The sequence below is a fragment of the Euleptes europaea genome, chromosome 4 (genome assembly GCF_029931775.1).
Source record: "Euleptes europaea isolate rEulEur1 chromosome 4, rEulEur1.hap1, whole genome shotgun sequence".
NCBI classification, from domain to species: Eukaryota; Metazoa; Chordata; class Lepidosauria; order Squamata; family Sphaerodactylidae; genus Euleptes; species Euleptes europaea.
Genome location: NC_079315.1, coordinates 104186340 through 104210344, shown reverse-complemented (window position 1 = coordinate 104210344; position 24005 = coordinate 104186340). Strand labels below are relative to the sequence as shown.

The 24005-nt window shown below is 44.6% G+C and overlaps 2 protein-coding genes across 3 annotated transcripts in view; one reads left to right on the top strand and one right to left on the bottom strand.

The window, feature by feature from the left end:
- EGFLAM (EGF like, fibronectin type III and laminin G domains) overlaps window positions 1–2427 on the top strand; it is a 133481-nt gene extending 131054 nt beyond the window's left edge. For both annotated transcript variants that reach the window (XM_056848263.1, XM_056848262.1), the window contains one exon: window positions 2243–2427. In XM_056848263.1, the coding sequence (XP_056704241.1) occupies window positions 2243–2397 (155 nt within the window). In that variant the 3' untranslated portion in view covers window positions 2398–2427. The remainder of the gene's footprint in view (window positions 1–2242) is intronic.
- Window positions 2428–12869: 10442 nt separating this feature from the next.
- The window catches only part of LIFR (LIF receptor subunit alpha), a 57023-nt gene continuing 45887 nt past the window's right edge, over window positions 12870–24005 (bottom strand). The window contains exons 16-18 of the mRNA XM_056849061.1: window positions 16559–16652; window positions 14629–14707; window positions 12870–13514 (exon numbers count right to left, since the gene is read on the bottom strand). Coding sequence (XP_056705039.1) covers window positions 12870–13514; window positions 14629–14707; window positions 16559–16652 — 818 coding nt within the window. The remainder of the gene's footprint in view (window positions 13515–14628; window positions 14708–16558; window positions 16653–24005) is intronic.

Sequence of the window (24005 nt, the reverse complement as noted above, 5' to 3'; positions counted from 1 at the left end):
TTTCGGCATGGTTTTAAGGAAATTTGCACTCAAGTATTGGCATTCACGGCAGTGTTGTCTTGGAACATTGCCCACGGAGAAACTGGTTAAGTTAGAACTGATTGTTTAGCATGGACAATTAATTCCTGTGTAACATTTTACACCGTTTCTCATAATAGGCACAGAAAGCACTTCTATAAAAATATTTGTGGTCGTATCACAAAAAGGCCAAGCCAGACGAGTGGCTCCCAGGATGAAACTGTACAATCTTAGTAACAGAATGTTTGGCTTGGCTTTGAGTCTCTAAAGCCATTCACAGTACAAATTTGATTTAACGTGCCTATTTATGTTCTGTCATTCTCATCGTGATTCAGTGCTTTGCCTGTTTTACAACAGTGCTTGGAAGGAGAGGGCAGCTGTTCTTATTTAGCAGGCTGAGATAAAGTGTGCGGAAGGCTATACCACAAGCCCATAGGAGAAGTAGAACTTGAACTCAGCGTTTCCAGCTCTGGCTTTCTGTGATGTGGTTCACATAAAAACATTGCAAAAAAGCAATCCTATTTTTAAAGCTTATAATAATTATGAGCATGAGAAATAATGGCCAAATCTGTTGAAGTTAAGGCCAAATTAGAGAATATTAAAAGTATGTAACCACACTAGGGGGTCCCAGTCGAGATTGGTGTCATAGAGCATGGGTAAGGGGGGTTAGCCCTTTCACCATGTGCTGCCTTTGTGCTCTCAGTGCCCCACCTTGGAATTGCTGTTTGCCTGCTGTGTTTCACCTCTGGCTGGTTTCCAGATGTCTACAAGTTAAATCCTACCACAATGTCTATTGGGTGTCCCACCATGTTGATTGTATTGACATTTCTGTGTAATCTGCCTTGAGTCCCAGAGAAAAAGGTGGACTATAAATAACATAAATAAGTAAAATAAACAAAAAGGACCTTCTGTGGTACCTCTACATTTTCCGCACAGGGCAGAAAGCAGCCATAGAGGGCTATCAAGGCCATGAAAACATCAAGGAAAGAGTTCAGCATACTGTTCTCACACACACACACGAAACCAAAGTGGGCTTTCTCCCGTAGCTGCTGTTTTAATGTTGGAACAATTACAAGAGATTTAAGTATTTATTTAGATATTTTGTACTCTGCATTTCTCCCCTAGTGGGGACCCAGTGACATTTCCCCCCTCTTCAATCTTATTCTTGCAGCAACAGTCCAGTGGGGTAGGTTTGACTGAAGTTGCATGACTGACCTAAGGTCACCCAGTCAGCTTCTGTGACAGAGTGGGTAGGATCCAAACATGGATCTCCTAGTTTCTGACAGTTAGATGGTTCCTCAGTGGAACAGGCTTCCTCAGGAGGTGGTGGGCTCTCCTTCTTTGGAGGCTTTGAAGCAGAGTCTAGATGGCCATCTGATTCTGTGAACTTAGACTGATCGTGAGAGGAAGGGTTGCGTCAGCGTTTAGCTCTTGCGGCCCTTTCTTAAATGCCCTGGGAAATGCCCATTGCCACTTTTGGGGTCAGGATGCAGTTTTCCTCCAGGCCAGATTGTCCAGGTACCTGGGTGGGTTTTTCTTTTTTTGCCATCTTCTGGGCATGGAGCAGGGGTCACTGGGGGTGTGGGGGTGTGGGGAGGTAGTTGTGAAATCCCTGCATTGTGCAGGAGGTTAAACTAGATGATCCTGGAGGTCCCTTCCAACTCTATGGCCATTTTTGCATGGTAGTTAGCAGCACGTTCCAGGCTGAATTGCCTCACAGATCTTTTTTGAATTTTGCACGCTGAACTGTCATTCCGGAAGTGACTGCGAAGCCGGCACAGACCTGCTTCGCATTACTAAAGAGCCCACTTAACATGACCTTTTGTGTTCGCTCCGCCGCTGCTGCGAAGAATAACCAGAGGGAACCATGCAAAACAACAGTGGCACGTTAGCTATGCACATGCTAATGGCTATGCAAACGAACGAAGGAGCAGGCAAGTGGGAGGTGGGTGGAATTTCTCCTTTTGCTTCGGGACTGTGAATAGGCATTTTTAAAGTCACATGTTTTAAAAGAGCTTTGAGTGAGCATCAAAATTGACCCTGCATAAATGCCCTACAATTCTATGATTCTATGATCCTAGACTGCCACTCTGACCACTAACGGAATTTTTTGTAGCATAAGTTTTCAGGGGCTTAAAAAAGTTTATGCTGCGATTTGCTAATATGGCTATCCTGCTGGGGTGCCTGGTTTATTTATTTCCTTCTCTGTCTGCCTCTCTGCTAGGTGGAATGAAGGAAATTGCGCTACATACAAACAGACAATACATGAGAGGACTAGTGGGCTGCATTTCGCACTTCACCCTTTCTACCGATTATCATATTTCGCTGGTTGAAGATGCAGCCGATGGGAAGAACATCAACACTTGTGGGACAAAGTAAGAGCGGGAGAACCTTTGCATGGTAGAGCCTGCCTGATGCGTACTGCCAACCACAATCCAAATGACTGTGCGCACTGAGAACTCTTTTGAATGGGTCTGGAGGCAAAGCAAAAAAAACCAAAACCAAACCAAAACAAACTGAAGCAAAATCATTAAAAAGGGACCATTTCCCACTCTCCTTTAAAAAGAAAAAAGGTGGGATGCTGTGCTGTCTCAGTCAAAACGCTTTGGGGGCAGGACCGTCCTACTTCACTGCTACAGATTCAGAATGCAATTCCGCAAGCCCCTGAGGAATGGGATGGGGCTGGTGTTTTCTTCTGTTAGGGCCGTGCACAAGCTTCCGCCTTTGCCAGACCTGCAGCCGTGCATACCTGATAAGCCACCTGCGCGTGCAACTAGCAAGCAGACGAGCAGTAAGCAGATGAGCGACACAAACTGTACCTTCTCTGGCTTTGGAGAAATGGCTTCTGTAGCCATGAGCAGCACCTGCCTGACTTCCTTGCTTCAGTTCAAGGCAAGCTGTAAGGGCTTGCGTTTTCTTGTGCAACTGCCTTGACTCCCACCAGGTGCCCAGTGGTCCTCCTTAAGTAAATACTGTGTCCTATACAGAGAGGTTGGGCTAGAACCGTGGTAGCCATACCTAATGTGACATCCTTGACTGCATGACCTCATGATAAGGCAGATTCTCTCAGCAACCACAATGGTGGAAACAGCACAATCTCTTCTGCTTTGAAGGAAAATAGACACACACACCCAGCCTGCACTAAAACCACACCCTCTGCATCAACTGCTGCTCCATTCTCATTTGAGCCTCAGTGGAGAGGAGGCAAAGAGCACAAAGTTTCGGGGCAACTCCACTTCATCCTGTTGCATGTTCGAATCATTCCCCAGGAGCCCCCACAATGACATCTTCGCACGTTAAAAACAACCAAGTAATAGAGAAGGGTTGCAGTCTTCACACCTAGCTTTATTCTAATAGAGGAGAGAATTCATTCATAAGAACATAAGGAAAGCTGTGCAGGATCAGACCAAGGCCCATCAAGTCCAGCAGTCTGTTCACACAGTGGCCAACCAGGAAGCCCTCTAGGAAGCCCACAAACAAGACAACTGCAGCAGCATTGTCCTTCCTGTGTTCCAAAGCACCTAATATAATAGGCATGCTCCTCTGATCCTGGAGAGAATAGGTATGAATCATGACTTGTATCCATTTTGACTAGTATCCATGGATAGCCCTCTCCTCCATGAACATGTCCCTTCTTAAAGCCTTCCAAGTGGGCAGCCTCACCACATCCTGGGGCAGGGAGTTTCAGTGCCACTTCACGTCGAAATGGCCGGATCCAGGAACAGTTGTAACCTGTTGGTTTTGCTTCATCTTCTCTCCTTGCACATCATACACCACTGGAGAGAATGCTTATTGGCCCTTTATTTTTCCATACAGACAGACGTGAGCAAACGGAGGACTGGTATTCTGCAATAGTGTCGAGGCTTTGAATAGCCACCTGTTGGTCAGTAGAGACCAAGTCCAGTGTCCCAAGGACAATACAGCAAGTGATCAGCTGCATGTCTGAGAAATGATGCCCCAAGAACATCTTTGGAACCACAAGAGGAGTATTCAAAACATTTGGAACTTTTATAGCATGTAATGTCATGACGACTATCATTGGGCAATCTTAGTGGCGTATTTTGAAAGCGCTGTATTTATGCATTCATTTGCCTATTCCAGACTCATCATTTGCATTTACTGAGGAGGGAAAATATATATTTCCCAGCTCCATTCTGCCCAATGTAAATAACCGTCAAAAGTTAATTCCTTTGCAGATTCAGTTATGTGCTGAAGAGGACCGTCCTTACTATTTACAAAGTTTACTTTTTTATGCAATGAAAATCAACAACCACATTTTGTAGCGGTAATTTTGTACCTGTATATTTTTATATAGCAGCAGCTGCAGAATTGATCGGCTAGCATAATTTTGTAAACGGATTAGGTGTCTTGCTATCACCGTTTAAGCACGCTTCACTGCTAGGAGGAAGAAAGCTGAGGTGTTTATTGGACTGTGGGACAAAAAAAGTTTCATGTGTACTCATGATAGTTTCAGTGGAAATGTCTGTGAAATAGAACTGGTTTAAACCATTTTGTTTTGTAAATTTAGACAGTTGAATATGTACATTAACAAGGCTTTTCTGCTTTAAAAGTATTGTAAAGATGTTAAAAACTGTTATGCTATGATATTGTGGCATCATTTTTTTAAAGAACGGGTCCAAAACAGACGTTATGATGACCCATGGGAGGGGGTCTTATTTCCACACTCCTATAGTCTTACAAGATCTCAGAGACATTCTTTTCTTAAAGAAGCAGGTACTGCTTCTATCACTTAATCCCCCCAGTGTCGTCGTTGCTTAACGTTGCACATTTTTCAGCAAACCTGCAATTTCCCCCAGTTGTGTAGAAAAATCTGTACATAGCCCTATAGTGTGGATCTTTCAATCCATGCTCTCAGGCTATTGTTCAGAATTACTGAGTAGACATGAAGCCAAGATTGGGATTAGGACCACATGGAAAGGGAAGAGATTTGAATTTTTCGAAGCCCCACTCATTGACACTGGGCTGTCCGTGTTATTATTACCACTTCTAAAGGGAAAAAAATACATGCTCTTTAAAAAACCTTTTCTTTCCCCCCCTTGTAAAACTGTCACTAGCAGCCCAGTGAACCCATTTTTAATTAGAAGTAGCCAAGCAGAGGGTTAATGGTTAAATTCCCTTCCCACAGGGCTCTGATCCATAATTTCCATCATGACCTCCATCATTTCTATAAGGGCCCTAAGCCTTAGCAATGTAATCCTAAATTTATGGTTGAAATCTAAACCTATGACTTCTCAAGTATTATCTACATTAAAAAGGTAAAAGTCCCCTGTGCAAGCACCGGGTCATTCCTGACCCATGGGGTGATGTCACATCCCGACGTTTTCTAGGCAGACTTTGTTTACGGGGTGGTTTGCCTTTGCCTTCCCCAGTCATCTTCCCTTTACCCCCAGCAAGCTGGGTACTCGTTTTACCGACCTCAGAAGGATGGAAGGCTGAGTCAACCTTGAGCCGGCTACCTGAAACCAACTTCCGTCGGGATCGAACTCAGGTCGTGAGCAGAGCTTGGACTGCAGTACTGCAGCTTTTACCACTCTGCACCATGGGGCTCGTATTACCTGCGTTACAGATATGTTATTATTGCCATCTATGTAGTACAGGAAAGAATTTAGAATTTCTGGTTACTGGAGTAGTAGTTACAGTCCATGCAAATGGCACAAGAGCTTTGAAAGCGTATGAAACGCCAGAAAATTTTACAGCCAGCTTGTGTTCTGCACTGGGAGAACATAAGGTCGTAATGGAAGGGACCCAGCACACAGCTGTGAACCAGAGAACTTGACTGCCAAAAAAATTGAAAGTTAAAAGGGGCTGTGAGCAAAGAAATACAGAAACATCTGAGAATCTATAAGAAAATACATTTATTAAATTTCATGGCAATATTCTGGCAAACTCTTAAATACATGCATATTTGTAAAATAGATAAGCAGTATTTTGCCAATATGATAACCAGGCAAGCTTGTTGAATGTTCATGCTAAAGTTAGTATATTAGTACTGACCACCTCTTCTTCCCCAACTGTGTTTCCCAATGTTATGTTCCATGCCAAAAGTCTACTTGCATGATTGTACATGGCAACATATGGCTACTTAATGGATGGTTTTTGCAGCACAGCTATTTATTAAATATTGGCTCTTCTCCACTGATTTCTTAGCTCAGTTAAGCTGGCAGTGCCAGCGTTTCACTGCATAGCAGGAGAGGTTTAGCCCTTCCCCTAGCTCTAAATATGTTACTGGCATGGAGATTACTTCAGATGAACACTGGAAGTTACTAATGCCTACATTTCTACTTTTGTAATAACAGGGACCCTATAAAGTGTTCCAATGGGGTTTCCTTCACTGGAATACAGAACAGCAATGCATGTCTCGGCATCAAGGACCCAGGGTGAGATTGAAAAACAGTCTCAAAAGCCATCCCAGAGAGTTCAATATATACAGTAGAATAAAAAATACATTCATTTGCATACATCCTGTAGGTTTGCTTAAGAGACAAACACCATCTGAGTCATTTGGTGCCCCATTGCCGAAGGCAGCAGCTCTGTGTACCCAGACTGAAAGGGAGAATGGGTGCCAGTTTAATTGTTTGCACAGAAAATGCCCCCCCAAAAGCTAAGCAACTGTAAGTATTCCAGTTAGATTAATATGGCAATGCTTAATATTTCAAAAAGCTTTGGAATCATCTTCACATCCATGAATACAGAATATTTAATATGCTATCCATTTTAATAAAATCCATTAGCATTTATTGAGCTATAAAATACAGCATTTATCACACAAGTAACATGTAATAGTGCCTCCCCCAACCTCTGATCCACCTTCCCGTTTTTGCTCACTGCCCCAATGCAACTTCCCCATCAATTTTCTCATTTCAGAGGATTTCACATTCATAATGAAGGCCTCAGCCAAATTATCACACAGAAGGTAAAAATAATAATCTAACCCACTAAATGTTTGCTTAGCGCCTCCAGCTCAGTGCGGGTAGCTTACAAATCCCTCACAGTGGGGAAGGACCACTTGAAACTGGTAGGAGTACCGTATATACTCGTGTATAAGCCGAGTTTTTCAGCCCCAAAAAAGGGCTGAAAAAGCCGAACTCGGCTTATACACGGGTCAATACGGTAGGAGAGGGGAGGAGGGAGGGGGGAGGAGGGAGGAACTTACCGCTGCCATCGCCGCCTCGCCCGGGAGCCTTTCTCCTGCCGGCAGGGGCCTGGAGGGGCCGGCAGGAGGTCCCTGCTGGCTGCTCCGCCGCCACCCAGGCGCCCAGGCGCCTTTCTCCTACCGGCAGGGTCCTTCCTTGGCCGGCAGAAGGTCCCTGCCGGCTGCTCCGCCGCCGCCCAGGTGCCCGGGAGCCTTTCTCCTGCCGGCAGGGGCCTGGAGGGGCCGGCAGGAGGTCCCTGCTGGCTGCTCCGCCGCCACCCAGGCGCCCAGGCGCCTTTCTCCTACCGGCAGGGTCCTTCCTTGGCCGGCAGAAGGTCCCTGCCGGCTGCTCCGCCGCCGCCCAGGCGCCCGGGCGCCTTTCTCCTGCCAGCAGGGTCCTTCCTTGGCCAGCAGGAGGCCCCTGCCGGCTGCGCCGCTAACCCCCCACGCGCCCAGGCGCCTTCCTCCTGCCGGCAGGGGCCTGGAAAGGCCTCCTGCCGGCCCAGGAAGGCCGCGCCGCCGATTCGCCACGTCTCCCGGTAAGTAGGGGGTTCAGGGGCTCTTCCCCCTCCCCCCCTTGGATGGCACTGGGGTTGGGGTGGGGTGGGAGGGCCTGGGAGGCCGGCAGGAGGGCGACCTGGGGCAGGGGCCCTGCGCTCTAAAATGGCGGCCAGCATTTTAGAGCGCAGCATTGCCTGTAAAGGGAATTTCTTATTGACCCTCGGCTTATACACGGGTCAATAAGAAATTCCCTTTTCTGGCCTCAAATTTGGGGGGTCGGCTTATACTCGGGTCGGCTTATACCTGAGTATATACGGTAGGTTCCTTACCTTCAGTGAACGCTTAACACACTGAACCAAACAAAGGATTCTGGGGCATATTTAAGTGGCTTGGGTGCACTTTCAGTTCACGTGGCGTACAGGCCTAACCCTTCAGCACTTAAGGGTATGCTCAAACACACACAACACCATTGTACCTTGCAGAGGACGACCACACGTGGATGGTTTAAAGGAAGCATGCCTGCCATTATTCATCTTTTAATTAAGGAATCAGTGGTGAGCTTGTGAGAAAGCCCAGTTTGAAAAAAAGAACATCAGTGTTCAAACAATATGAATTGTCCTAATTGTTCTTTTTCTGATATCTCTACGTGAGTGCGCCACTGCCCTAAGTCCATATAAAACCAAGTCCAACGGGAGCCCATGGTCTTCAAGAATGTGATGCTCTAGAAGAGATCCATGTTCTCACTGCCTTTTCATAGTGCAATGCTGCAAGCCCTACCGAAGTCAACGAATTATGTCCCAACTTTGGTGGATGGAAACGTCTGTCCCATAGGACTGTTTTGAAAATCGGCAAGCAGTCCTCCCCATTTCCCTTTCTTTGGGTCTCACCACCATCCAAGAAAAACCTCTCTGAAATGAGCTGCAATCAGTCTTTGCCCAGGTCTTTTTGGAAGCTTCCACAGCCTTGGTTTAAAGCACTTCAGGAAGCGTCCTGGAAGAAGGATGGATTTTTTTGCAGGCACACTTTCCCAACCTTTTAACCCCTAGAAGTCTGCAATGGAAGTGGATAGGCCTGTGCTGGTCTCTTTCCACAGTGCCTCCTGCTTGGTCTTGTTGAGGCGGAGGGAGGCTCAAAAGGCAACAGGCTGAAGCCTCCATGCATTTTGACGGCCGACCTCAGCAACACATTGGCAGAACTTCTGGATCTCGCTGAACTGTTTTTGCGGGCGGGCCCTGAAAGGAGATAATGGCCGCTCGGTCTGACGCATAATGCACAATGGTGACCCCTGCTACGTACAAGATTAAGGATAGCCGATCATGACTGCAGGCACTGAGTACATAACCCCCAACCCAACCCGCTACTCTTGCATAGTGTTCACCAACCAGTTGGTACACGGAACCGTCAAGTGATGTATACGCTACACAGCAAATGAGAGATTTTCTGTATGACCCAAAGTGACCACAATGCCCTACTTTGCTTTTAAACTTAGCTTACGACACGGTGGTAATGTTTTTTTGTGAGGTATATATCATATGCAGGTTATTAAAAAATGTACATCCTTAGACAGTTCAAAATGCCATTTCAAAATTCACAGTCCCTTTCCTCCCCGTTGGCTAACAAAAAAAAAGAAAGAAAGAAAAAAGCAACACACAGATAATGAATTAAAGGCCATGATGCTTTTTTTTTTCAAAAATAAATTCATTTTCTCTCTCTTAAGATTTAAAAACACACATAAAACGACAAATGGCTCAAAACAGAAGCAATGTACTTCAGAATTTTCCGCAAGGCATTTAACGTGACAGAAAGATGGTTAAAAAAAAAAAGAGTCAAATGCTAACTGAAGTGCCAGAATTTTATCCCCTGTTCTCCCCTCCCCCCGCGAGGTATAAAGAACAGATTAACTACACAGTCCCTTCTAAAACTCCCTTTTTATTTAGGGAGATGTTTTACAAAACTGCTCAAGAAAAGAGGAAACAATTTCAATGCAGCCGTTTTGGATATCATGTAAATTCTCTGCTACCAAAAATGCTCTTTTGAAACTAGAGAACCATCTAGTCTAACCTCTACATTCCCTGGGGGTGTGTGTGTGGAGGCAAGCGCTGGTCTTACCTGATTTCAGAATTTACCTCTGATGCTTACCAAGGATATATAGCACCACAGGAAAAAAAACAACTTGGTGTGGAAGATCAGTTGGTTTTTCCCACTCATAGGCATCTTCCCTCTCTAGGCTTGGATCTGGCCTACAGGAGAATGGGCTGGAGGAACAGGCTGCACCTACTTCAGCCTGCAGTTGAAGAACTCCAGTTTTGACTGTCCCGTCACATTTTTTAAAAGCGCTACAAAAATAAAAAACTAGCATGGGGAGACAGGTTCCCTCCCCCTTTATCTTGGTTTGCTGTGTTGACACGTTCTTTACAAGAAGTCTGAAACGTTCAGAAGCATTTCAAAATGTGGTTTTTTGTAACCACCCCTACAGTCAGAAGCGGGGCCGTCCGTTCTGCCGCCTCATTCTCCAGCCTTTAGTTTGATCCACAAACTTTTTTAATAAGAAAAAAAAATCAGACTAAGGCTCCAAGTTAGTTTTACTGACCCTGAGATTGAAATGAAGTCAACAGAACTCTGGGTCACGGAAATCAGAGATGAGCCAACTTTGAGGAGCTAAATTTTGTACATAGTTTGAAGTGCATCCCAAAGCAGGTCCCCCCTTGTCTGGTCTGTTTTTGGGGTGGTGGAATTCGGAGCACAAAAGTATGTGTTGAGGGATATGGGGGATTTATGTGGCCACGGGAGCTACGCTGAGCTCCTTGAGGGGAAGGGCAGGATGGAAATGGATGGAAAGGATCAACAGTGAGGGGGGGCACCCCTTTGCTGGGTGTCTTCATACAATCACTGGCCAGCCATCGGTTGGGGATGGCTTTGAGTTGTTTACATTGAGTAGAAGGTGGGACTCCATGGCCCTTGCAAAAGTAATAAAAGAATCCCTCCTCACATTCAAGCACATCTATGACTGCTTTTTTTAAGTACTTCTTTTTTGCCAAGAAAATCTGAAACCTTCCCCTCAGATCTGCCAAAGCATGTATCAAACAACCATTGAAAATGCAGTAGACCTGAATAGAACTAGGATATGTGATGCATTTCAGACTGCAGCTGGAAATGCAACAGCCACTCCATAGTTTAGTTGAAGATCTCTGACGTACAGCTGAGGTCGTATGTGGGACGCACTGGGATTGAAATTAGGCTCAGGGCAGAAGCTCAGTGCATTGGTCCCTTGATTTGACTTCCTCGGAGTCTGCCACGCACAAAAGCGTTCAATACTCAGTTGCCAACGAAGAAATCGGAAAAAAGTTCTATGCCTTGAGTATATAAAGAAGCAGCTCTACAAGTAGTGTGTAATTACAGAAGTGCATATGCATGTAATATACTCTAAAGGTTAAAATCTCGTTTAGCTTCATTTAAAATGGCAGCCAATCTATTTGTAACCCAAGGCTGAAAAGTTCTTTTCTTCTGCCAGTGGTAGATTTAAAGACATCCAGGATGTGTATGGGCGAAAACGCATGGTCACTTTAGCCTCCTTTATTCCCTATTTCAGCCAGGATTCAGCCAGGATCGAACGCACATTCGGCGAAACGCATGCGTTCGATCCTGGCTGAATCCTGGCTGAAACAGGGAATAGAGGAAGCTAAAGCGACCATGCGTTTTCGCCCTATGTGTTCACACAAACACAACACCCGCCCAACACTTTCAATTTAAGCAAATACTAGAAAGGAAATTCAGGGAAAGAAGCTCCACTTCTGATATTTATGCATAGAAAATATTCACGGATAGCAAAGGTATTTACAGGAATAACGGTTTTCTATGGAAACGAAGAACCGTCCTCGAGCTTATCCTGCCTCTACTGGCGTTTGTGCAGGAAAAGTGCTATGGAAGACATTGCCACTGTAGCTATTTGTTCTTACTTGGGACAATCTGCCTATGGCATTCTTATATCAACGCAAGTGACGAAGTGGCTTCCACAGAAGTGCAAACAAAACTGTGGCCTGAGGTGGAAAGCCCATGTCTGGGCAGTACCACTTCATACTGCAGGCTGGGAAGGGGGGGTGTCAAGTGACTGAATGGGCTTGTGGAAAACACCAAAAAATAAAACAAAAAAATCCCTCCACGTAAAAGTGAAGAATGTCACAGAGAAGGATGCTAATGTGGCACGACTACGTGGTTTCAGTCAACTGCAGTCATTCTATTATTTTTTAAAAGCATGGAAAAGGTAAGCATTATTAAAATGCTGGAAGTTAAAGCTTTTAATCTATTCCTGACTGAGATTTTAAAATCAGTGTTACACTAGTTTTTGCACCCCTGAGTCAATTTTTGCATATATCTTTGTAACAGCAGGTACAGAAACAAGCATCCGGGCTTCTAAAAACTAACACAGACCATCCCAAGCTGAGGTTGTGATGGACAACAACAAAACAGGCTGCTTTTAAGTGCCAGGTGCTCTACAGAGCAGTCCAAGGACTAATGCCTCCCAATGATCATACATGTCGTATTGTAGTGTTGGACAACTTTCCCCAGAACCCTAAACTGTTTAAAAATGCCTCTGATTGGACAACAGCTGGATCAGTAAAACGAGCCCATCCTGAACGCGGCTACGTGCTCTACATTTTTACAACCCACGCAAATGTGTCGAGACCAGAGGCTAAGCTTATAAGGACTAAGTATTTCTTCCTTCTACATTTTTGGAAATGGGGTTTATTTAAAACACTCGTACACTGCCTTTATTTATTTAAAACACTCGTATGCCGCCTTTCCACCCAAATGGAGTCCCCCAAGAGGGCGGATTGATCAATTTACCTATTCTATCAATGCAGAACAAGGAACTAGAAAGAGAGTCACGGAAAGAGCATTGTGCCTATCTGACAGCGGAAAAAACTGCTTGGGAGCAGATGCAGTACTGTAGGTGCTCTTTGGCTTCGCATGTAAGAGACGGTTACCACGGAGAGCCCCTTCCCTAACTGAGCTACTACAAATTAGCAGCTCAGCCAGCCATGACAGTAACTCTTGCCACTCTACACTGCATCTTATACAAGGTTAACATTCAATTTCACTGAAATGAAACTTATAAACCTGCTGCACCGCACCTCTGGGCGCTATTCTTAAAACAAGTCCCAGCATACGGAAGCTTCCAAGGTAAAGATTTTCCATCCTAGGGCGAATCATTTGGTTTGTTGTGAAAGAAATTTGCGAAGGACCACCCTGTGTTAATGACTTTGGGGGATTCTTCGTCCTCTTTGGGCGGGATCAAAAACTGTCGAGAATTAATTGAACAAGGGCTCCCAAACGAGGCATTTTCTTTGTTGCTCTCAATGGATCCAGGAGAATCTGGGCAGCCCGTGTTCCAGGTGGGTGGATTCACTTGAGGTCTATAACCTGCAGCCTTGTCCACATCTTCTTCTGCAGATGACATCTCCTCTATTTTTAGTAAGCTATTTATAGGCAGTTGCATTTGGGGCTTATAGCCTGCAGCAGCGACATAGTCCGCCTCTGGTTCTTCCTTCAGTTTTACTTGAGGAGGATACACAGACTGGATGTCAATATAAACGACCTGGGAAGACGCTGCGGATTCGTCTCCTGGCGGGTTGGAAATCTCCTCTTCTATGATCGGCGGACAATAGGAGACAACAATATGGCTCTCTGTCTCAGAGTCAAACCCGTCTTCTGGAAGCTCATCTGCCATGGGTGACGTAATCGCAGTGTCCTCCACCTTCAGGCACGGGTACTGTGTTTCAACCACTTCAATGTTGTTGGGGGTACATGGATTCATCTCCAAGGTTTTAAGGTTAGCCTTCCCCTACAAAGAGAAAATGCAATAACTGAGAAAATAACATTTCTAGCATTTTAAAACCTTAAGACTAAAAAAACGTCCACCGTTACCACCTGGCAACAATCGCTACTTTGGTACTCTGACTCTAGGATACTCCCTGACCCTACGACTGAAGTTAGAAAAAACGGATTGCTTGGTAGGATTCACAAATATTAGCATTACTGATATGAAAGGGTAAAACCCACATTTTCAAATATAGCCAAGTGGAGCAAACAGGACTTTAAATTCTTTTAATAAAAGGTGCAAAGTCCTGATGGGTTTTGAGCTATCAGTGAACACCAAGCACAATTTTTAATCATATGTTACTGGGTTTTTTTAAATAACGGAATGCAATTCATTCCCAAGACAGGTCTGTGGTGAGGGGACAATTTCTCTCCTTGTACTTCAGCTACCTACTGGAAGACCCTTGAATTCTGAAAAATCAAACTTATTACTCTACCACCAAGCATGTTTAAGAACTGTTCTTAACAGACCATGACGCCAAGCTCCCCAGCACCATTAAAATTAGCAATATAGCATTCAAATTGTGAAAGAGGAGGCATCTTATTTCATTTTACTAGACTAACGGGACTAAGATGAAACCGAGGCAGCGCATGTATGTGTGAGAAGGCTGTAAGAGAAGGTCACCATGGAGTGCCCCTTCCCTAACTGAGCTACTACAAATTAGCAGCGCAGTCAGCCATGACAGTGACTCTTGCCACTCTACAGGGTGAAGGGAGAAAGGGATTAGGGTCAATGAAAATGGATGGAACTGACCCAAGGGGTGCATATAAAATTCAGAAATGAAAAGATATTTTCTGCAAATATTCAAGTCTCTATCTTTTTACTTTAGGCCTTGTCACTGTACCTTGTTCCATACGATTGCCCTTGGTCCTTGGCTACCACTGGTTCCTCAAGAAAACTACCTTTTCTAGCTCAACAGGCTCAATCAACACAATAACGGTAATTCCAAAACACATGACATTCCTTCCACCTCACAAAGGAAACAGGAAGATGTCTTTCTTTACTTCCTGCTCCCATTATCACCATCTTCTAACTATCTGCTAACAAGAGAACAGAGTGGTAAAATCAAAACAATTACCTCACATGGACCCTTCTGGAACTCCAAAGCTTTACAGTTCACGGGGTTTGGAATGGGAGGATAGAAGGTTTCTTTAATCCTTTGGAAGTAAGAACACCGATATTATCGTCAGGAATTTCCAACAAACTGCCTTACAAGTACTAATTAAAAAATGCAACAACCCATTAAATTAAACACACGCTAAATACAGTTTGTACAGAAGTTTCTACTCCAGCTGTCTCTGGTGGGAATCTGGACATGAAGCTGGGTACCCAAGGTTGGGTAGAAATTTTATATATATACATATTTTAAAACATTAAAATAGCACAATGGCATTTCCTAGGGTTGATATCTGTAACCACATACCAGACGCGTTTTGGCCTATTGGGCCTTTATCAGTGGTCAATTAAAAACCATGTTAAGCCTCCACACATTTACAGAAATAAATAAATACATACATATACAAAGAGTTCAAACCCAACCAGGCATGCGTATAGGTTGTAAAATCTATTACCAATTACTGAAACATCTGGTCAGATTGGTTCTAGTTGTAATACTGGTTTGTATATGTCTCTCATATATGATGTGTGTAGTTATCAACCTAGTAGAGCAATTGGAATCTGGACACACAGAGTCTCCCAAATGCAGGTTTCCCAGCAGATTCAATGTGCTTTCCATGTGCACACAGAGATCCTTCCATGGAAACGAATGGGAAAATCCATGCACACAATAGTATTGTGTACCTGCATCAGTGCACATACTGATCTCTAGATCAGGAGGCCTCTCCAAAGCCACCTTCCCTCCCCCTTTAATCTGCTATGTTGAACATACTTTAATTTAATACAAAGGTTACATTTAGATTTCAGCATCATCATGCTGGTGCTATTAAGTGAGTTAAGAGCAGCATCCTATTCAAACCTGGAAAAGCATCCATCCTATTTGTCACACACCTAATTTTGAATTATTACATTCAGTAAAGGATACCCCATTTTGAAAGGGATGATGACAGATGTGAAGAAGCTTTTAAACATTTTTTTAATCAAGGTATATCAGTGGAGTATAAACTAACATAAGGCAGGGGTCACCAACATGGTACCCACTGGTGCCATGGAACCCACCAACATCTTTCCTGGTAACTACCACATGTTTCTAGAAAGTGGGTGGGGCGAGGTAGGGGTTTTGCCCAGCAAAGCGTCTGATTGGCTGTGAAGATTTTTAAAAATGTTGCTTTGGCAGCATCTGCCACCACAACACAAGGATCTTCACTGTATGACTGTAGGTAAGCTGCGGCAGCCATTTTCTGGCTGGCTCCACCTCCTGTGGCAGCCATTTTGAGGCTGCACCGACAACACTGTATCCGAATTTTATAGGGGGTCACAGGCTGAGAAAGGTTGGGGACTCTTCAAAATATTACAAAGACCATGGAAGGACTGGGGCCTGCTGATAAGTATTTTCAAGGAAACGTCACAAGTTATTAGGGTTGCCAACCTCCAGGTACTAACTGGAGATCCTCTGCTATCACTTCTGATCTCCAGCCAATAAAGATCAGTTCACCTGGAGAAAATGGCCACTTTGGCAATTGGACTCCATGGCATTTAATTCCCTCCCCTCCCCAAACCCCACACTCCTCAGGCTCCGCCCCCAAAACCTCCCACCGGTGGTGAAGAGGGACCTGGCAACCCTACTCTAATGTTGTAGCTGATTTACAGAGAAAGATGTTTTCAGCCGATCCTATGATGAGCAGGCACACAAAAATGGCTCTTCCATCTATTTCAAAGTTCCATCTATTTCAAAAGGTACCAACAACCTTTGCCCTATTTCATACCTATATTGTACCAATAATGTACTGGACACAGTGGTACCAGACAACAGCAAAAACTGTGGCCCATCTCTCGCTGTTCCTCCCCCTAGCAGGAAAGAGAACAAATGTCCAAGGCATGCAAATACATACCATTCCCTCTTCCGGTAGCAAAGGAGGCTGGTCACCAATGCGAGCACCACAACAATAGCCACGGGGATAATGATGGCAATGATTAATCCCACCGCTGAAAAATACAAGAGAGAAAACTACTTAGACAGCAATCAAGTAGCCAGTAAAGTTTGTTGGATGCCCCCGACAAAGTTACGGGACAATTAAGGATCAGGGCCTGCTTACAAATATTTTGAAGGGGGAAAAGGGTACAAAATTACACCGTTGCATACAAGATTAAATCAACTTTCTAACAGTTGGTTAAATTAAATTAAATTGATTTAATTAAATCAATTTTCTAACAGAGCGGTTCCTCGGTGGAACAGACTTCCTTCCCGGCAGGTTTTTAAGCAGAGGCCAGATGGCCATTTGTCAGCAATGCTGATTCTATGACCTTAGGCAGATCACGGGAGGGAGGGCACCTTGGCCATCTTCTGGGCATGGAGTAGGGGTCACTGGGGGTGTGGGGGGGGAGGTAGTTGTGAATTTCCTGCATTGTGCAGGGGGTTGGACTAGATGACCCTGGTGGTCCCTCCCAACTCTATGATTCTAACTTTCCATAAAGTAGCTGGTTACCCTTTATGTAGCTTGTTGGAAATGGAAGCAATGAATTTGAAATCGCTAGCTTCACTCTTGTAGTCCACATACTAAAAAAAAAGTACTAAATAACTATATTATTCAGACAGGCATCTAAACATGGGAGTTGGGCGGGCCTGCCCAGATCGGGGGCGCGCATGCGCAGAGGATTCCGGGAGGAGGGGAGCACCGGGGAGGGAAATGGGGGAAGGTTCACCCTAATAAGGACTTGGGGGGGAGCTCAGGGGGAGGGGTTCGTGAGCCAGGCCTATAAAAGGCCACTAGAGCTCAGGCCGAGGAGGAGGATGGTCGGAGGTCTCTACTCCTGCTGGCTATAGCGAGAGCGCGCGAGTGAGAGACCCGGGCTGCATCCGGGGGAGACAGTGACTCAGACTCTCCCTCGGAATGGTCTGAGGCCGAGGATGTTCCCTTGGCTAGGACTCCAAGGATCCCTGAAGGGACGGAGAGGGCCAAGTCTGAGGCGGCGCTCCACAAGTGCCTTAACTCTTGACCCAAACAATGGTATTTTGGGTCTAGAACAAGCATTCTCCTTAAGGTAACTGTTGCATTGCCATAGTACTTAGCTGGTTATGTGCATTTATTTTTATTACAGGAATATTTCACACTTATTTCAATTCCCCGAGCTTCCATCAGTATAGCTGATGGAATTGGCATCTCAAGGAGCTGGAACTCCTGACTAGTGCAAATCAGATCCAAAGGGTCCTTCTGACATTTAACACCTCGGAAATCCCATCATTACTACTACGAGTTAAAGTTTCTTAGTGCAAGAGGCATTTTTCCAACGCGGGTTTACTTGAATACAAAGTTGTCACCCTTATTTTTGAAGGGAAGTGGCCCAGATTGCCCTCTCCAGTATAAGAATCACAAGGACAAGTGCAATAGTCCGAGGGAGGATGGCAGGAGTGGTCATATATGGGAGCCTCTAAATGGGGATGTCTCCAATGGAACCAAGACAGTGCCTGTCATTCATCTCTCGGAGGGAGATGATATTATTGATACTAATTAATACATTCAAGCTGTATTTCCGGAATTGGCATCTCGTTACATTTTCTTCAGTATAGCTGATGGAATTGGCATCTCTTTACATTTCCTTTTGTGGGCTTCATGGAGAGAACAGGATGCTGATCACCAGGATTTCTCTGCAGTAAGTGATAGACCTTTGCCTAACAGCACACTGGCATAAAAACCAAAAAAAGGAAGGGGTATCACTATAGATACTGTATTAAAATTGTGGATGTTACAGGAGGGGTGGTAAGAGTGCCTTGTCCATGAAAAGTCTGCTGACCACGATACGCTCCATTCTTAGGAAAAAACTATACTTTATGTTGGAGATCCATGGTCAGATTTCCCAATGCATTTTATACCACAGAGATCAGTGAGCCACAAAAAGAGGGCGTCTGGACTGGGGGTGTCGTTTTGAGCAAGGAGGGGGGAGGATAACTCTTCTTCCCTGCCCTTTTCACGGGTGAAATGACCCCTCTCAAGGTAGCCAGCTCAAGGTTGACTCAGCCTTCCATCCTTCCAAGGTTGGTAAAATGAGTACCCAGCTTGCTGGGGGTAAAGTGTAGATGACTGGGGAAGGCAATAGGAAACCATCCCGTAAACATCTTCTGCCTAGTAAACATTGTGATGTGACATCATTCCATGGGTCAGTAATGACCCGGTGCTTGCACAGAGGACTACCTTTACCTTTTGTTAAGGCAATTCTGTTCTCTCAAGCCTCTAGTGACTAATTCTCCATACTTATTATGTTCGAGGTGCATCATGGAACTCTGTTGTGTAATGTGTCTTTGAGATTTTTTCGATACAGCTTCTGGTTCTTGCATTGTTATTTTGGTACTTTACCACTTTCACTGTACAGCACTTCAGGCATCTTATATGGCAAATGCTGCTTGTACATTTTCCATGAATAGCAGACATGAATCCGGTAAGATTTTCAACATAACCACTGCTCCATGTACTATCGTTTAACAAAAGGGAAGATTGTAATCTATGGGGCTTAACGCACGGCCAATTTGTCTCGCTTTTGTGCCTTAATAGTAGCGAATCTCCATGGTCCACACGCACGACCGTCCAAGGGATGCGCATCGGACCCACCTTAGTCGCGAATTAAGGCAAAAAAACCCGGGTTAATCAATCCCTGGTTTATAGCGATCTTTTCGGTGCTAATCCGCTACTTTTTTTCGGTGCTAATTCCGCTACATTACCGGAACGCCGACGTGCGTGTAATTACTTGGCTAGCTCGCTACTAATGCCCCTTACCGGTCTCCTCCGTCCCGCCCCCTTCCCTGCGCGAGCAATTGCCGCTTCCCGTCCCCCGTCCCGCCCCCTTTCCTGTGTGAGCAATTGCTGCTTCCGGCCTCCCGTCCCGCCTTTTTTTAATTGACAGGTTGAGACGATGGTATACCGGAACGCTGGTGTTCTAAGAAAAAAAAAGGGGGAGAATCGCCCTTTGATTGGATAACTCCTCAGCCAATCCTTGGGCGATGTCACTTCCCTGCTATCCCGCATTGCGAACTATCCCACATTATATGGTTGGTTCAAACGCACGGGGAGCCTCCAGCAGCTACTTGTTTCAGACTTAATGTGGGATAGGCTGGCGTCATGCGTTTGATTATCCAGACTTAAATATTGTGGGATTAAATATTGTGGGATAACAGAAAAGCGAACCAGGAACATTCTGCCCATGCGTTAATGCCCTATGAAGAGCAAAGCCTTTACAGATCCTAATCAGGTCTGTAGACCTTGAGGAGGTTTATTCTGAACACATCCCTCCTAAGCCTTTAGGCAAGGTTAAAAAAATATGCCTTCTTAAAAAACTATTAGGGGATGCTAAGGGTTTAGTGTTGTTGGAATCTGTAGAATTTAGTTTTAAAATCGTATGCAGTTTTTTAGATGTTCTTAGATACTGACGGCATATTGCGCTTGTGGACAGACAGGATATACAGGGTATTATATTTTAATTATTTCAAATAAACCAACACAATAATCTCTTAAAGCTCCTGGACAACATCTCCCACATAGACAATCAGCTAAACATCATATTTCCACAACTGTAAACTTGTAGATCTCCAGGTACAATGTAGGAAATGGTCAGCTTTCTAGTTGTTGAGCTTCTTCTGTGATTGAGCACTGTGAATCTTTCCTGGATTGCTTATTTACTCATTCAATATAGATGCTCATACTGTGTTCTTAACATACTAAAACATCAAGATATATATACATGTCGCACAACACAGCATATAATTACACTGCAACACCTCTCCTCCTTCAAATCCCTCCAGCTTTTCCACAAGAATTTTGGTGGAACTTCTTAGTACCTCATTCCCATCTGCGATCAAGCTTAGGCATAACCTGACCTTCTCCAATTGATTTCTCACTCTCTTCTACATTTTCCTGCCGTCCTCCCCAAATGTTGCAGTCAGATGTCATGACAGATCAGTTTCTACAAACTGGGGTTGGTGCAACAAACCCTGGTACATCTTCCAGATGTCCAGAACAAGCCCCAATTGAGGCACAAAGCATGGTCTGCGTGCTTTTCATCCCTTCGCCCACCATGAATCTTTGCATTGCTCCAGCTGCTGACAAAGTGTCACTATGTATGGACACCACTCTCTATAGCACTGGTTCCCAACCTTTTTTTGACCAGGGACCACTAGGACGTTTTTGTTCGGTGCAGGGACCCCAAGGTTCAAAATAAAAATTCTGAGAATTTGAAAATAAACTTTAATCATAACTGTTAGTTAAACATTAAACTTAGAATAATATTTGAATATATATTTTTATAATAGAGAACTTTTAATTGAAAATATTAATTTATTATGGGTTTATAACTTTGTTTCACGAACCTTAATTTCGTTCTCACGGACCCCTGGTGGTCCACGGACCCCCGGTTGGGAACCAGTGCTCTATAGCAATAGGTGGGGCACCAGAAGCAAAGCCCCTTGGGAGACCCTCAGACCATTCACAGTTGGGTGTTTGTCAGTCACACTCTAGCTTCAGATGCAGATGTCTTTCACAGACTGCATGTCAACTCTTTTGCTATTTCACTGCATTCCCATATGTTTCCCTTATCTGTTGATGGCTATCAAAGAAACCACATATTCCTGGCTGGATCATTCATTCATTAGATATATAGACTTGTCAAGAGGCGTCCTCTTTTTATCTGCAAGCACTGCCTCCCAGTGTGACTGGAATCTAGAAGGGGTGTGAAATTCCTCGCTCACAAGCAGCAAACGGGACTATGGGACTAGGTTTTGAACTTCTCCACCCATCTCCATTTGGAGATGTGATCAGCCACCTCGCCTGTCCTATGTTTGCTCAAATATTCTATGTCAAAGTTTTTTTTGTGGGCGGGGTGAATTTCCTGTCACGTGAAGCTTTTGATATTCTTCCTCAAGTTATGTGCAGCTGTCACCCACACTCGAGAACTTATGCAAGCCACCTTGAGTTCCATGTGATAGAAGGCATAATATAAATACAATAAGGTGAAACCAACTGGTAAGCTTAACAGCAGCCCTATGTCCTCCACTTCCTGTTCAAGCTCCCAAAGTCTCTCTCCTACAGAGTCTCAACATGGCTATGATAGTCCTAGTTACAGTACTTTTTCACAGCCAATATGGAATCACAATCAGTTACAGGGGTAAGCGGTGCTTGGCTTCTCCGTATGCAGCCTCTACTGCAGGGGTGTTGAACTCAATTGTTATGAGGACTGAATATGTCATAAATGTCACTTGGCCGCCTCGCCAAGCCAGATCAAGAGTGGGGGCGGTGGCTGCCTCGCGGCAGGATAAGAGCTCTCAAGGGGCCTGATCTGGCCCGCAGGCCTTATATTTGGCACCCCTGCTCTACAGGGTTTGGTATGTGGAAAATGCTGTAGCGGTAGCTATGATATCAACCCTCGTTTCTTGCTGAGTTGGCAAGTTGACGGAGAGTTCACACACTTTTTAACTGTAAATGAACTCCGATGCTTAGATTTACCTTCATCTGGGACAGTTAGTTGAAGCAGTTACAGAAAAAAGTTAGATTAATTGTTTTTTAATAGAAGCTAAGAGTTGAGATTGGCTCTCTTATCTTGGTATATCAGACATATCTCATATGCACTTGCTGACTGGCTTATTTGCACTTATGTTGCTTATCTCATATTTAGTTACAACCAGTCAGATATAACCACACAACTGTAATAGATCAAATTTAGAGAAAGATTGATATTTTTCTAAAAATATGCACTCTTGTGATAAGCAAATCAGATTTCTCTGGCTGGAAGTCTCAGTAAAATAGAGGCGACCTCTACATGAGAATTTTGGGTAACTTGGACTTTTTTTTTATAATCCCTAAAAGTAGTGAGAAAAACGCTGAAACCTGATTTGCTTTTTAAAACGATTACTTGCTATAATATGATTAAGCAATGGTAGGAACTCTAATAATTTTAGCATTTTTCTCATAGAATCATAGAGTTGGAAGGGACCATCAGGGTCATCTAGTCCAACTCCCTCCATAGTAATTGTAGGGTTATCTTTTTCATGCCTATATTTTCTGTGTCTTGTTCAATAAAAAGAACCTTTTATTTGCTCAATAAAAGATAAAAGATTATACAGGTGTTCTGTTTGCTGGATAACAGCTCAGAGAACTGAACCTTACTCTTTTGAATTATCAGAGTTAAAGGTCATAAATTACCTTTAATAAGATAAATCCTGGCAAACTCTGCTGCTAATCAGTTTTGCGCAGGCAAAGAAATGAAAATTGTTTACTACAGATCCTCTCATTGGGAGGACGCGGGAGGGAATCTCTCCTTCCAATGCCTCTTGGGCTGCAAGGGAGGATAGCCGATGTTGGCTGAAGAGAGAGGGTGCTGCCTCCTTTTGCAGAGGAAGAGAACTACAGCTGGCTCAATCTGCAGGGCTGGCGCAGAAATGGGAAGGAGCAGCAGAGAAGACTTTAGTGGATAATACAGAGAGGCTGTATATCCAGCCCCTTGGTGCAGAGTGGTTAAGCTGCAGTACTGCAGTCAAAAGCTCTGCTCACAACCCGAGTTCGATCCTGACGGGCCTTCCGAGGTTGGTAAAATGAGTACTCAGCTTGCTGGGGGTAAATTGTAGATGACTGGGGAAGGCAGTGGCAAACCACTCCATAAACATAGCCTGCCTAGGAAACGTCAGGATGTGACATCACCCCATGGGTCAGTAATGACCCGGTGCTTTCACAGGGGACAACCTTTACCTTTAATAGCCAGATTACTCCTGGTAACCTTTTGAAGCCTGAGCTGTCCCAGGTGCCCAAGGGTAGTAGTTTGGGGCTGGGAGGAAGATCTGCTGGCAGAGAAAAAGACCTATCTTACAATGGGAAGATGTTCCCCACCTGTTTTCCAGCGTGGTGTAGTGGTTAAGAGCACAGAATTACTTGCCACTCATCTGCTGCTTGTATCTTGCAGTCAGATGCATCCTTTATACGACCAGTATCAGACAGAAAGCATGGCCTGCATTTTGTACAGGCAGCAGCATCTATTCAAGAAGTGACTGCAAGAGCCAGCGTGGTGTAGTGGTTAAGAGCAGTGGTTTGGAGTGGACTCTAATCTGGAGAACCGGGTTTGATGCCCCACTCCTCCACATGAGCAGCGGACGCTAATCTGGTGAACCGAGTTAGTTTCCCCACTCCTACACATGAAGCCAGCTGGGTGACCTTGGGCTAGTCCCAGCTCTCTGAGCCCCACCTACCTCCCAGGGTGTTTGTTGTTTGGAGGGGAAGGGAAGGTGATTGATTGTAAGCTGGTTTGATTTTCCCTTAAGCAGTAGAGAAAGTCAGCATATAAAAACCCACCCTTTTTTTACATTGT